Source organism: Lolium rigidum, chromosome 5, assembly GCF_022539505.1.
Source record: "Lolium rigidum isolate FL_2022 chromosome 5, APGP_CSIRO_Lrig_0.1, whole genome shotgun sequence".
Taxonomy (NCBI): domain Eukaryota; kingdom Viridiplantae; phylum Streptophyta; class Magnoliopsida; order Poales; family Poaceae; genus Lolium; species Lolium rigidum.
This window is the reverse complement of record NC_061512.1, coordinates 231,121,566-231,136,932: the sequence shown is the minus strand read 5'-3', so window position 1 is coordinate 231,136,932 and position 15,367 is coordinate 231,121,566. Positions and strand designations below refer to the sequence as shown.

The window sequence follows — 15,367 nt, the reverse complement described above, 5'->3', positions numbered from 1 at the left end:
GGAATTCTCTAACTTTCTTTTATTGAAATTTGGGGTGTTACTGGAGGGCATGACCATGCACATACATATTATGATGAGTATTGTGAGATTTAATTGGGCATTACGACAAAGTACATAGACCGCTATCCAACGATGCATCTATGCCTAAAAAGTCCACCTTCAGGTTATCATCCGAACCCCTTCACGTATTAAGTTGCTAACAACAGACAATTGCATTAAGTATTGCGCGTAATGTAATCAGTAACTACATCCTCGAACATAGCACCAATGTTTTATCCCTAGTGGCAACAACACATCCATAATCTTAGAGGTTTCTGTCACTCCCCCAGATTCACGGAGACATGAACCCACTATCGAGCATAAATACTCCCTCTTGGAGTTACTAGCATCAACTTGGCCAGAGCATCTACTAATAACGGAGAGCATGCAAGATCATAAACAACACATAGACATAAATTGATAATCAACATAACATAGTATTCTCTATTCATCGGATCCCAACAAACACAACATATAGAATTACGGATAGATGATCTTGATCATGTTCGGCAGCTCACAAGACCCGACAATTAAGCACAATGGGGAGAAGACAACCATCTAGCTACTGCTATGGACCCATAGTCCAGGGGTAGACTACTCACACATCACTCCGGAGGCGACCATGGCGGCGTAGAGTCCTCCGGGAGATGATTCCCTCTCCGGCAGGGTGCCGGAGGCGATCTCCCGAATCCCCGAGATGGGATTGGCGGCGGCGGCGTCTCCGGAAGGTTTTCCGTATCGTGGCTCTCGGTACTCGGGGGTTTCGCGACGAAGGCTATTTGTAGGCGGAAGGGCAGGTCGAGGGGCGTCACGAGGGGCCCACACCATAGATCGGCGCGGCCGGGGCTTGGGCCGCGCCGCCTGTGGTTTGGCCACCTCGTGGCCCCACTTCGTCTCCTCTTCGGTCTTCCGGAAGCTTCGTGGCAAAATAGGACCCTGGGCGTTGATTTCGTCCAATTCCGAGAATATTTCCTTACTAGGATTTCTGAAACCAAAAACAGCAGAAAACAAGCAATCGACACTTCGGCATCTTGTTAATAGGTTAGTTCCAGAAAATGCACAAATATGATATAAAGTGTGCATAAAACATGTAGATATCATCAATAATGTGGCATGGAACATAAGAAATTATCGATACGTCGGAGACGTATCAGATATCATAAAGGAATATAAATATAAGCACTTCACTATGCTATTCTGAATTACTCTCTGGCAGGATAACGAACACTAATTCACCATGTAGGGCTGCAAAAGCAAACCTTAAAGATGTATTCCCAAGTACTAATAAACACCCCACGCTGTCACTGTGAGCATTCATAGGAGGTACTAACACACCACAATTTCATAGAGACATCCAACTCAAATCATAACCCAGCGAACAAGTATTCTGTGAAATATAGCCTAAGAGACCCACACGGTGCACACACTTTCACCTTTACACACGTGGGACAAGGAGTCTCCGGAGATCACATAAGTAAAATCCATTTGAATAGCATAACGACATCTAGATTACAAAGCTCATGATATGGATCTCAATCATGTAAGGCAGCTCATGAGATCATTGTATTGAAGTACATGGGAGAGAGATGAACCACATAGCTACCGGTAGAGCCCTCAGCCTCGGGGAGAACTACTCCTCCTCATCATGGGAGACAGAGAACGGCGATGAAGATGGCGGTGGTGTCGATGGAGATGACTCCGGGGGCAATTCCCCGTCCCGGCGGCGTGCCGGAACAGAGACTTCTGTCCCCCGAAACTAGGTTTCGCGATGGCGGCGGCGCCCCTGGAGTCTTTCTGGAATATGATTGATTGATATCGGGTTTTCGCGTCGCGAGGGATTATATAGGCGAAAGGGCAGCGTCGGTGGAGTCCCGAGGGGCCCACACCATAGGGTGGGGCGGCCCCCCTCTGGCCGCGCCGGCTGATGGGGAGGAGGCCCTGGGCCTCCTCTGGCCTGGCCCTTCTGGCTCCGTGAGTCTTCTAGCGAAATAGAATTTCTGTGATTTTTCTGGATTTTTCCGAGCACTTTGGTTTTTGGGCCTTTTCTGCAATAAACAGACATAATAAACAGAAACTGGCACTGTGGCATCTTGTTAATAGGTTAGTCCAATAAATGCCATAATATGATATAAAGTGCATATAAAACATGTAGCAATTGGTATAATATAAGCATGGAACATCAGAAATTATAGATACGTTGGAGACCTCGTATCACCTGCATCGGAGGCGGCGCATGCTCGGCCGACAAATCGTCGAGCAGGTTGCGTGCTCCGGCCATCGTTGTTGATCCCATGTGCTTGGGGCCTTTGGAGTTCGCCGGCGCACGGTTCATGTCAATGGAAGAAGGAGATGGCCCCGTGAAGGACTCGCCCACCTCCGGTGACCCATCCCGTGACGGGTACGCGTACCGTGCCGAATGCGCCCCCAATTCGTGCGCGCCGGGCGTGTACCCAAACGGGGCAGTCGGCTGGGATGTCGACCTTGGAGGAAGGGGCCGGGTCACGGACGAGGCCGAGCTCCCCCCCGAGGCCGTGCCGGCGCCCGGGAGGATCAAGTGCTGAGCGAGCGCTGCGTGGCCGTAAAAGAGTATGGCATGCTCTTGCATGACGTGCTTCTTGCTCTCGATCTTCCTCTGCTCCGCGGTGAGATCAGGCTTCGCCTTCTTCGTCGCCTGCCCGGGCTTCACGACCACCGGAGCGTCTAGTTCAGGAGCCTCCGACACGGGAGGAGCGGCAACGTCCGCGAGCTCTGCCTCGTCTCCGATGGTGGCGGTGCTCGCGGTGGCGGCGGCAGTCGCTTCGTCGGCCATCTCTAGGTTTTGGGAGTGGAGTGGAGTGTTTCTGTTTTGGGAGACAGACAAGCGGGCCAGGGGCGGACAAGGGGAGGACGCGAGCGACCAGCATTCGGCGTCCGCGGGCACGCAAACTCGTCCCAGATTTGGGCCGGATTTGGGTCGTCTCGGACGCCGCGGCCATCCGTTTTAGGGATGGGTCCGCGCGCTGGGCCGCGTTTTTGTCCGGTTCGACCCATCCGAACGCGCGGGCGCGGTTTGGGTCGCCCGGTTGGAGATGCCCTAACGACTAGGATAATTTCCACGCCGAAACCAGCCCCGAATCCGTTTTAAGGCGTCCATATCCGATTTTAGGATATCTGATTTCAAAGTGGTGATCCGGATACGGTATAGGATATGGTATAGCAAATAGCATGCAGATATGGATTATCCGAAATTTAATTCGGATAATCCGAAGCTTTTAAACTGGATAATCCGATTTTGAGCTAAAAGCCAAATCCAATCCCACAATGTTAGCAGTTATTGAGTTATTGAATTCACTTGGCAAACTGTTTAGCTCATAAATCTATCAATGTTTATGTTTTAGGGTAAATTATATCTATCCTTTCTTAACTACATGAAATTAAAACTTTAAATCCCTCTCAAGATTTGCAAGAATAATATCTATTTACCAATGAGAGCATATATCCGACTATTTGTGTTTCCGGCTCGATTCTGCCTGTTACCTATTCGAATCCGCAATCCGGTATATCCGCGTTCGAATCTGAAACCGGTCAATATCCGTTCCGATCTGAATCTGAGAAAAATATATGGTAAAGGATATGTAAAGCTATCCAAGTTATCATCAATTGTGATATTTCTATGTGGCTCGTCAACTTTTGTTGAGTTATGAGTATGACACTATGATTTCCAAATTTTAAGAATTATTCTATACTCAACTGCTTATGTGATATCGATAAATGTAAGGCTGTAAATAACTTGTGCACCATTTGTTTCACCGGTTAGGTACCCAAATGGGTACTGGTACCATCGGGCCTGGGTATAGCTAAAGTTTACACCGCAGATATGGATATGGATCAAGATTTTGAACCACTATGGATGTGAGTATTGTTAAAGTTTACACCCGTTGGTATAGATATGGATCGAAATTTTTACCCACCAGCTATACAGGTATGGGTAGTATTACTCTACTTTATCTATACCTTACACGTTGCTCTTCTTTAAGTTTGAAACAAAATAATGCGAACTTAACGACGCATTTGTTAAACTTCATGCACTAGCCACTTGAACCAAAAGTCCGAACTGATGGAAAGGGCTAGGCAATCCACATATACACTTCACAACACCCCCACTCGCGTGTGACGGGAGAAGAGAAAGTCAACACGTGAAAGAAGAAGAGCACACCGAAACAGTGGTGGCTAAAGAGGGGGGTAACAACAATTTTTAGTCTTAATTGCGAAAACTATGTGAAAGACAGGATTTGAACTTGAGACCTAAGGCTCTGATACCATGTTAAGCTTCATGCACTAGCCACTTGAACCAAAAGTCCGAACTGATGAAAAGGGCTAGGCAATCCACATATACACTTCACAACAGCATTAACCCATTCCACTTTCAGATTCCATGATTAAACATTCGATGTACACACATCAAAGAATAAGAAATTGCTGTACATGGATCCAACGATCAACTGAATAAACTATCTAAACTAACTAACTAATCGCACTGATCGAGTCGTTGAAATTGATTTCGATCTGGGCTTGCTCAAAAGTCATCGTCTTCTAGAATGGCGCTTAACCTCGGCACGTCGTCTGCCGCACGACGACGATGGCGAGCGCCGCGACTTCTGTAGCCCGATCTCTTCCTCGTCTTCCCAGCTGTCTCAGCAGTGCCGCCGCGCACTGTCTTGCGAGCGCCACCATATTTGCCGTACGCGTGTTGACTCCATTCACCGTCTGCAAGTTCGGCGTCCTGGCCAGGGGCGACAAGGGGCGCCACTCGAGCCGTTTTCCGTTGCTTGCTCTTGTTGCCAACCACGTTCTTGAGGCGGGGAGGAGACGCGACGCCGCTGACGGCGAGCGCCGAGCTGGCCCTCATGGCGAGGGCCGCCATCTCGTACCTGCGGAGCGCGACGTGGAGCATGGACACGGGGAGCAGGAAGTAGAGCCATCCTGGCTGCAGCTCCTCCTCGTCCGCCAGCGCGCGCGGGGCCGCGTCGAAGCGGAGCTCGTCGGAGCTGCACAGGAAGACCGACTCGTTTCCGTTGCGCTCGTCGTTCCTCACGGCCTCGCCCGCCGTGACTGGCGCCGCGTACTGCGTCATGGAGCCGTCCAGGCCAACCACCTTGGCCGGTCTCCGCCCCGAGCCTGCCGGTGACGACGCCGGGGAGTGCGATATGCACGAGCCCATTTCTTCCCTCCCGACGACTTACTTGTGGGTGCGTCGTGAGCCTGTCGGAGCAAAGTGCGAAGTGGATTGCTTGGCTGATCGGCTGATGCGTTGGAACATCGTGTAGACGGAGCATCCGACTGCATCGGTTTTTATACGGGAACTAGCGCACGTTCGTAGGTGCTGTCCGTGTCAACGGAAGGGTACGTACTCGCTTCTAGAGACTGACAAGTTCGTCATCGGTTGATTGGGCAAGCCCAAGCAGATTAGGCGAGCGACTGTGGCTTCTGGATGCGGTCGTCTTGGACTCTTGGTCAAGAGACGGTTGCATGGGTTATCAAAAACTAGTGTGGCTGGTTTGCATACTAGAAGTTTAAGAGCATCTCCAGTCGCGTCCCCCAAACCGTCCCCCAAAGGGATTTGGGGCGCGCCGGACAGAAAATGCGTTCCAGCCGCGTCCCCCAAAGCCCTTTTTTGTTCGGCGCGCCCCTATACGGTGTCCGGCGCCCGAGCCCGTCCCCGTCCCACAGGGGACGCTCCGGGGACGCCGGACACAACGAAAGCGAGGCGGGGAGTGGCGGGGCCGACCCGTCGGCGGCACAATTAATTTAAACCTAACCGTCGCCTACCTCGCGACGGAAGTTATTGGCGCGCAGCGACGGTGCGGTTCCCGCAGAGGGCGCAGCCGACGCGTCCCGTCGCGCCTAGCTCGCATGCCGGCGTTAATGAGCGCCACCGCTCCTCCGCCTCCCTCCGGCCTATAAAAGGGACGCCTCTCATCGTCCCTCTCACACACAAACCCTAGCGCCTCTCTCCCAAACCCTAGCCGCCACCATCTCTCAACAAGACTCGACGCTATGTCTGGTAGAGGCGGAGGCCGACCTCGCGGCCGCGGCCGTGGTCGTGGTCGTGGTCGTGGCCGCGGCATAGCTGAACGCTCGCCGTCGCCTTCCACGCCGCCGGCTTCATCATCGTCGGAGATGGACGTGGAGCCGGCCAGCCAGTTCGAGTTCGTCCTCGTCCTCAAGGGCGACCCGCGCGGCATCCAGAGGCTGCCGGACTCCTTCGCCGACTACGTCGCCGGCGACGATCGCCCGCGCACGATGCATCTGCGGGAGGCTGCGTGCGGCTACTACCGGTGGATCGTCGACGTGATCTACGACGCGCGCGGCAAGATGTACCTCAACATCGGCTGGGAGAAGTTCGCGCGGCACCACAGCCTCCAAGCCGGCTTCATCCTCCTGTTCTCCTACTTCGGCGACAGGGACATGAGCGTCAAGGTCTTCGACGAGACGCGGTGCCGCCGGGACTACCACGGCGACAGCACCGACGAGGAGGACGACTAGTGTTGTTTCTTCGCAGCGAATACGTGCACGGAGGTCTCTGTCTGTTCTTCCTCGGTAGAACCAACAAGGGCACCGTCACCAGCTGGATTTTCCAGTTTAGGTGACTGGGTGTGCCCTCGAGTGTTCTTTCTTAGCAGCGAACACAGGAAACCTTCGATGCACGGCCTAGTTAGGTTTAATTTCTTTGCAAAATTTTATATTTGTGTCAACGACGGTTCAAACTATGTATTAGTTTGTGGAAAACCACGTTCCCAATTATGTTTTCGTGTAAACCACGTTCCAAATTATGTATTAGTTTATGGAAATTGAAATAAAAAAGTCAAAAAAAAGTATTTTAAATGTTTGAGGGAGGCGTTTGGGGGACGCGGCTGGGGAGCGACGTCCCCCAAAGGCGGCACGAACAAAACACGTCCCCCAAACGCTCAATCCGGCGAGGTTTGGGGGACGCTTTGGGGGACGCGGCTGGAGATGCTCTAAGGGCGCGTTTGGTAGCCTGAGTTTGATTCGTGACTCATTAGTGCAGCGATTTAAACACACTTGCGCGTTTAGAACGAGCCACAGGTCGAAATTGGGATGTTGTTTGGTAAGTCGGTTTGCATCGGCTGGGCCAACAAGAACTTTATGTTTGTTTGCCGGCAGCCAACCCCAAATCTCGATGGAGATGAGATAGGCTGTTTGGTTTTATCCAGGCATGCCTAAGGTTAGCTCTTCTCTACAACGGGTAGCCTTACCGTGCTCTCACCTTCCATCACACATAAATCATAGTTCATGATAGTTGCAAACTTACGAAGCATAGCAATTCAAGAAATCAGCGGGCAGCCCCCACGCCACCCGCCGGTAACCTGTAAGCAGCCGCCGCACCAAACCCCACCAACAGCAAGGCCAACAACGGGAAATGAGACGGCAGATGAAGGTCGATTCTCAGCCGGGACCGGCCCAACCACGCATCGAAGAGGATCGGGGAGGCGGCACGGGAGACACCCAGATTGAGATCTGGGGAATCCACCAGCACCACCCGCCGACCCTGCACCTTCACCTCCAGTCATGAGGCCGCCGGGAGAGGATCTCCGCCACCACCCCGATCAGAGGCGTCGCCCTAGGCGCTGCTTGACAACGAGCTGGCCAAACCCGCCACAACGGTCATGGTGGCCATCCTCGGGGACCTTCACCCCCAAACTACCCTTGGCAGCTGAGACCGACGGCGTGGCAAGGGCCGACGGCAGCGGCGATGAGAGTATCAGGCGCGGCGAGGGCTCTGGTGGCGGCGCGATGGGGAGGCCCCCAGTGTCGGCCTAGGGTCATCACTAAATAGATGGCGTATGAAATTAGATAGAATGTTAATGCTTTCAAACTTTGACCAAGAATATATACCAAAATATGAAAATCTGTAATACTACCAAACTGGTATCATTATAAGATACATTTTTACATTATACTTACTCCCTCCGTCAATTAATAGATATCCAGTGGTTCTTTTAAATTTAGATGTATCTATATACTAAAGTGTGTCTAAATACATTTGAATTTAGATAAACTTTTGACATCAAAAGATGGACAAAGGTAGTATTTAATATTGTACTAGTTGTTATTTTTTCAATATAACTGATTAAAATTTTAAAACATTGATTTTTTTAATTAAGTTTATACGCCACTCCTATGCCACACAGGGAGTATCTTGGAAAACAGAGTTCGAAACACAACCGAGGAATGTGCACTTAACGGTGCATTAGCACGTCGCACTGCACTTTCAATTTTTCCATGATCCCACATTCGATGTACATAGCGGCACTATACACGTATCTGCTCCTCTGAGGCCTCGTTTACTTCTCTGGTTTTTGTTGGGTTTGGCGAGTTTTTTCCCGGCCCACCCCACAATCCCCGAAGTTCCCGGAAAGACCGTTTACTTCTCTTGTATTTTCGAGTTTAATCTCGGCCCATCCCGGAACTTCCACCCGCAGGCCGCTCCCAACTCGTGTATTCTCACACACGAGCCCTACCTCGTGTATCATCGAGGAACGAAGCTCCCAGCTCGTGCATGTCAAGGACGGAGGCGGAAGGGACCAAGGGCGACGGCGCGGACGCCGACCTGGGAACCCCGCCAACCGACGCCTCCTCTGCCTACGCCGTGGACTTCTCTCTGGTGATTTACCATGCCATCTCATTCCCTCCCCTCCCTTCGACCCCGTCGTCCGCCTCAGGTCTGGTTGAGTACTCGATCTGGTTCTTCTGAAGCTGGGTAGAGGAGAGAGGTACCAGAGACAAACGGTAGGGTGGAGGTGGAACGGAGGGACCTGGGTCGGCCAAGCTCCTGGCTGGAGCAGCACGAGATCCCGTGGTCAATATCTAAACTACCAAAGTTGCCATGTCGATTTCCAGATGCAAATTTGATTGATCAAAGCTTAGTTTACAAGATTTGTTAGTACGAGTGTAACTAATTATTTGTTTGAACTGAGTGAAGCGTGCAAATAGAAAGAACTAAACTGGGAGTACTGACTTGGGAGTTTAGCAGCTGGTATACAAATGACTAGTAAGTGCTCTGATCTGTTCATGTAGAACTCTATATTTGACATTCATAAATAAAGCTACTGATCCACACTTGCAGATTTGTTCACATCAATGCTATTTTCTTGTTTGCAACAACAAATACCGAATGCTCTGCTCAGCTTTGCAAGAACTACTTTTATGCTTTAGTTTTTGTTTTGGCTAATGTTGCTATTGGATTATCTTGCTATACTTTCGAACTTAAACTGTGCTACTTGTTCCTATTGTAAACACAGAGCAACATTGGTCTATATTGTTCCTATTGTAAACAAAGAGCAACCTTTATCTATATTGTTCCTTAAGCAAACTAAGAGCAACCTTGATCTATATTGGGTGCACCAATACTGCGCATTCTTCCCATGTTTCTGCCTCTCCATCTCCGGCATTTCAGAACTGAATCAAGCTCTGCTGATGGGCAGCTTGTCCCCAAATCCAAAATGTGCGATGACCTGACTCTTCAAAATGATTCAACTGGTTCAAATACTGAGGGATATTTCTCACATTCTGTTTAGTGAAACAAGTATTTTCTTACTTGTAGTTCTGGTTCGCGTACAATTGCAGCTGGCAGAATGATGTAACTGTAGTTTCTGAACCAGAGGAATTTGCACACAGGTTTCTGCAGTGTGCCAAAACAAGCTTTTGCATCTCCTCTTATCCTGGCTTTAGCTTCGGTCTGTAACTTTGCTAATTACTTTCTGATGAATAGCAGAATAGGAACATACTATCTGAACCCTCGGCTTCAGTAACTAGGAATAGGTCTACTGTTTTTGCTCTTAGATATTAGCTCCAAATTAATTTGCATTGGCATTTAGTTCTCTAATATTTTTCTTTACAAGATTTAGTTTCTGCAAGATCGTGTTCCCTCTAGTATTCTGCTTTACAAGATTTAGTTTCTCTAGTGTTCTCTAGTATTGATATCCAATGGCTTGCCAACTGCATAAACTGCTCTGTGTGTTACAGTCTGTAATTTCATTCACCTGTTGTCATAGCCATGAGAAATTGAGACAACTAGTTCATGACTTTTGCACATTAGCTATGGAATGAAAACATGATTTTATAGATTTCATTCATGTTGCCATCACTGCATTAAACTAGGTGGACATGGGGATACCTCTGTGCGAAGACTGGCAGCTGAGACCTTGCCAAAAGATGGCACCAGGTCGTTTTTGTTGACAACAATGGTAACAGTGATATGCTTTGTTGGGTTGACACTTGCCTGTATGACATAAATAACCTTGATGAATAAGTATGCCTATCTAGCCATATATGAATCCGGAGGCGGGGAAAGAAAAAAACGACAGTTTGCTCGCTCGCCCCCCCGACGGGCGACGGGCGAACCCTAGCCGCCGCCAACTCCCAGGCCTCCTCCCCTTCCTCTCCCCGGCCGTCGCCGCCGGCGTGGGCCGCCGGGCGTTGCCTGCGCGGTGCCGGCGGCGGCGGGGCTGACTCTACCCGCGGCGCGCGCAGGGGCGCGGGGGCTCCTTGGCGGCGCGGTGCTGCTCGGCTGGCGGCGGTCCGGCGCGGCGGCGTGAGACCCGCGCGCCGGGTGGGAGGAGGGACGGCGGCGCTGCTGCTTGGCGGCGGAGTTGCGAAGGCGGGCGGCGCGGGCGGTTCCTGCTCGGCCCAGATCTGGCCCAGGCGGGGCCCAGATGGGCTCGGCGGGCTGCCTGCGACTACGGCGCGCCGGCGGTGCTCCCTGGCGGCGGAGATGGTGTGGCGGCGGCGGATGGGTGGTGACGGCGCTGCGGCCGGCCTGCTGCAGCTTGGCAGCAGGGCTTTACGGGCCAGTTTGGGCCCGGCCGGGCCAGTTCGGGCCTGGTGTGCCCTCGTGGCCATGTCCGGCCGGCGACCGCGAGAGCGGTGGAGGTAGTTCCCTCCCGCCTGGTTGCGGTACCGTTACCCCTGTCCCTGCTGCTTGTCATCTCTTCCTCGAGGCCCTGTCCCGGTGACCACGGTGCGATGGCGAGGGTGACTACAAGACCGTGGTGGCGTGTGCTGGTTGGTGGCTTGTTTGGTGGAGCACGTCGGGGCGTTCAGGGTGGTGGGTTTGGTGGTCAGGAGAAATCCGTGTTGGCATGCCCGACTCCGGCGCGGCGACGCCTGCGGGTGCCGCCTTCCTTCTCTGAAGGGCGTCGGATGTATCCCTCCCCAATCCCTTCCGCGTACCGGGGAAACCCTAGGCCTAGTCCGGGCAGCAGCGGCGTCGTCGTCGTTCCCTTGTTGAAGGTGCTGCTTGGTATGCGGCGTCTCGGCGTGCTAGGAGTGTGGTGGTACTTCTCCGGAGGGCGCAGCGGTTGCGGAGTCATCCCCGTTTTCGTCAATCTGCCGGTGTCGGCATTAGTTTCTTTTTCTTTTCTTTTTCTTTTTTCGTTTGGGTTCGGTTGTGCTGCGGCCCCAGCTGTCTCGTTGTATCGTTCGGTTGCTATATTAATATAGCGGGGCGAAAGCCTATTTCGAGAGCCATATATGAATCCTGGGATGCAAAGATTAAGTTTTTAATATCTGATCTCAATCCTGTCATATCCCCTCTCATCCCGAAAAGCAAAGTAACTAGATGCTGTGGGGAAGGGTGTGGGGAAATGAGGGGAAATTAGGGGGAAAATTGGGATTGGGTGAAAGGGGGTTTTCACCCAATCCCCTCTCATCCCCAAACCCCTAGGGGGTGGAAATACCCTAGAAGTAAACAAGGCCTGAATGGGGATGCAATGGTCGACCGAAACAACAACTATGTACCCGTCTTCTAGAGTGGTGGCAATGATCGAGTCGTTGAAATCGACTTGGATCGATCGGGGGCTGCTCAAAAGTCGTCATCTTCTAGAATGGCACTTAACCTCGGCACGTCTGCCGCACGATGACGATGACGATGACGAGCGCCGCTACTTCTGTAAACCGCTCTCTTCCTCCTTTTCCCTGCCGTCTCATCGCCGCGCACCGTCTTGCGCGCGGCTCCATGTTTGCCATAGGCGTGCTGGCTCCATTCACGATCTGCTAGTTCGGCGTGCTCGTCGAGGGCGACGACGGGTGCCACTCGAGCCATTTTCCGTTGCTTGCCCTTGGTGCCAGCCACGTTCTTGTGCCTCGGAGGGGACGCGACGCCGCTGACGACGGCGAGCGCGGAGCTGGCCCTGACGGCCAGGGCGGCCATCTCGTGCCCGGTGAGCGTGAGGGGAAGCATGGACATGGGGAGCACGAGGTAGAGCCACCCGGACTGCAGCTCTTCCTGGTCCGCCAGAGCGCGCGGGGGCGCGTCGAGGCGGAGCTCGTCGGAGCTGCACAGGAAGACCGGCGCCCCACGGCGGCGCTCGTCGTCCCCGAGGGCCTCCCGCGCGGTGATGGGCGCCGCGTACTGCGCCATGGAGCCGTCCATGTCCACAACCTTCACGGTGGCCACTCTCCGCCCTGATGACCCTGCCGTGGACGCTGAAGCCGGCGAGCGCGAGACGCACGAACCCATTTCTTCCCGCGAGAAGACGTGTTCGGTTGGTTGATTGATCTGGTGATCCGTTGATGCGGCCGACAGACGGAGCTTTGTGATGCAGCTTTTTATAGGGGAGGCATTGGAAGCAGAGTGGAAATAGCGAATGCTTATGCACTGACGTAGGCCAGTTCGTCACGCACTCATGCTGCTGTCAGTGTCAACGGAGCTAACTACTTGGACTGCAAGGTGCAAGCTGATCGCTTGAAGGGCAAGTCGTGGGAGGCTGCGCAAGGTTAGTGCTGAGAAAGTCCACGTTGTACGTGTTGGATAATTAGGCATAATTTTCATGATTAATTCCAGAATATTAAGCATGACGACAGTAACTACTAATGTCGTTGCCTAATCGACGGTACCTTGGAGGAGGGATCCTCACGAGGGGGAGAAGAAGTAGGGGCCATAGGGCGGAGTGCACACGGGACGGTGGTACGCGATTTATCCAGCTTCGGAACACCTGCACGATGACAGGGCCTACTGCTGCTTGTCTGGAATTATCTGGGCGCTTTCGCGTTGTTACAATGAGTTGTTGTTCTGCCTCTAGGGCTCCCAGGATCCGGCTTATAAAGGCGCACGGATCTAGGGTTTACATGGAGAGTCCTAGCAGGATTACAGATAGCCTAACTACGGTACAATATCTTGCCGTGCACGTCACGGATCCGCCTTCCATATACGTCGTACTGGATCCGGGTTCCTCACGGGCCTCCGCGGATCCGGGTTCCTCCTAATGTCGGTACGGATCCGGCTTACTGATCCTGGGCCGGACTTCTTCCTTCATGATCAACAGCAACTGGGCCGCCCGATGGGCCACATGCCTCATCACCATCTGTGGGCCACCCGGGCTTGCCGGATCTAGGCACTGTCGATGGTACACCCATGAAGTATACCCACAACAGTAGCCCCCAGAGTTCTCCAAGTTTCGCCTGCTATCTCCACCTTTGCTAGTCCATCATGGTATCCGACAATGTCAGTAACGCGGAGAAACTTGAAGAACTCCAACTTCACATTTTCTTCTTTTCCCAACTTTTAGTCGGAAAAATGCTCCCATTCCGCGGGACTTCATCCATCGACGTTTTGAATACGTTTCCGGGTTGCCCCTGCGTCAAATGAGAACCAACTTACCCTCGCGCAATTACCCGGAATCTTTAAAAGACTCAAACGGTTCCGCCAATTCCGGCGCCATTTTCGCGCGATTTGTGCGGTAACTTATCTCTAGCCATTTTTACCGTTTAGGGTTTTGGGCACGTGTCACACATCCAACGGTGCGACGCTTGCGTTCCGACCACAGGATGCGGAACACGAATCTCGTCCCTCCGGCCTATAAATATCCACCGTGAACCCTAACTCCTCATTCACCCCCCTTTCTCACCTCTCCACGCAGCGCCGCTCGCGAGCTCCTCCTCCGCCGTGCCGGAACCCGCCGGAAAATTCGCCGGAGCATCACCGGAGCGATTTCACCACCGTGGTGTTCATCGTGTTCTTAACTCCGGCGAGCCACCGTACAAAAACCTCGTCGCCGGCGACTCCGACCACTGCGAAATCCATTACGGTAAGTTCTCCGAGCTTCGACCCTCTGCCGTAGTTGGTAGGGATGATCGCTAGGTTGACGATGCCGGATCCGACTAAAAAATGTTTCCGCCAAAACCTTTTCTTCAGATGTCTTCAACGACTCCGCCTCCGACCTCAGAACCTATCATGGCGACCCCGATCTCCTCCGCCCCTCCACCCTTCGTTCCAATCCGGCTGGATCCTTCAAAGGATTCCGGCAAGGAGGCTGAAGGGACCTCTGCTCACCCGGAGAAAGCCTCCGGGGCGGATCAAACGGAGCACCAGGCGGAGGAGGTCGTCAAAAAGTCGAAAGCTCGCCAACGAGACTCCGAAGCCAAGGGAAAATGGTGGCCCTGCACCACCACCGACATGGAGCTGAAAAACCTCGAGACGGAGGGCTTCCTGCAACACGGAAGCTGGAGGTCAATTCCGAATGAACTAGCTCCAGCTCCTAAGGACGACGAGATGGTGCTGACGAAAGCACTGGTGGAGCGCGGTTTTTCATTTCCGCCTTCGGACTTCTTCCTAGAGATTCTCGAAGACCTATGGGCTCCAACCCCACAACATTTCTCCGAACAGCGTGCTTGCAATCCGCAACCACGTCACCCTCTCGCGAAGGCCATCTCCGGGTAACCCCCGAGCTCTCTCTGTTCCAAGTATACTTTCATCGTCAAGAAGGAGAGGATTCGGCAATCCACCGAACTAGCTACATGCGGAACCATCACCTTCATGATCCGCCCGGGCCGCGTCTACCCCCACACCGACCGCCACGAATCCGCGAGGTACTGGTCTGGGGGTTTCTTCTACTTGAAGGACGTCTCCGGCCCCGCGAGCTAAAGAAAGCTGCCGCCATTCAAGAACTGCCCCGCCACCGAGCTTCCGGCATGGTCGCACTGCCCCCACCTATCCGAATCGCTCCAGCTCACACGCGCCGTCAGGCGGATCTGTAAGCTGACGGAGGAGGGGCTGACGGGGAAGGACTTAACCCTTTCCCGGTTCACCAAGCGGATCCAGCCCGCTCCAACACGAGGGACCGCCCGATGTTCCAATACACAGGCGCGACGACCCAATGCGCGCCACAAAAGACAATCTTTCCGCCGACGCCATCGACAAGAGGATCCGGGTCCTCATCAAAATCCCACGTGAACTTCACGTTCACGTGTGCAACAAAGACATTCACACGAATGGTTCCGGAACCGCGGTACGTCGTCTTGACTTTAGTCTATTGTTTCTCTTCGCATT

At 52.9% G+C, this 15,367-nt stretch overlaps 2 protein-coding genes across 2 annotated transcripts; both read right to left on the bottom strand.

Moving 5' to 3' along the window:
* Positions 1 to 4,594: 4,594 nt before the first annotated feature.
* On the bottom strand, positions 4,595 to 5,239 carry LOC124657215. The gene has a single exon (XM_047195802.1). The coding sequence runs from the start codon at positions 5,237 to 5,239 to the stop codon at positions 4,595 to 4,597; it is 645 nt and encodes a 214-aa protein (XP_047051758.1).
* Positions 5,240 to 7,646: 2,407 nt separating this feature from the next.
* LOC124657214 lies at positions 7,647 to 12,559 on the bottom strand. Its single transcript, XM_047195801.1, has 3 exons — positions 11,996 to 12,559; positions 10,217 to 10,321; positions 7,647 to 7,856 (listed from the first exon to the last, which is right to left on the bottom strand). The coding sequence occupies exons 1-3, from the start codon at positions 12,557 to 12,559 to the stop codon at positions 7,647 to 7,649; spliced, it is 879 nt and encodes a 292-aa protein (XP_047051757.1).
* Between the last annotated feature and the right edge of the window lie 2,808 nt (positions 12,560 to 15,367).

Coding starts and splice junctions, on each gene's coding strand:
- LOC124657214 (XM_047195801.1), bottom strand. CDS start 12,559: ATGGGTTCGTGCGTCTCGCGCTCGCCGGCTTCAGCGTCCACGGCAGGG. Junction 10,322..11,995: donor GGAAAAGGAGGAAGAGAGCG/GTTTACAGAAGT, acceptor TATGTCATACAG/GCAAGTGTCAACCCAACAAA. Junction 7,857..10,216: donor CTGCCAGTCTTCGCACAGAG/GTATCCCCATGT, acceptor TGATGACCCTAG/GCCGACACTGGGGGCCTCCC.
- LOC124657215 (XM_047195802.1), bottom strand. CDS start 5,239: ATGGGCTCGTGCATATCGCACTCCCCGGCGTCGTCACCGGCAGGCTCG.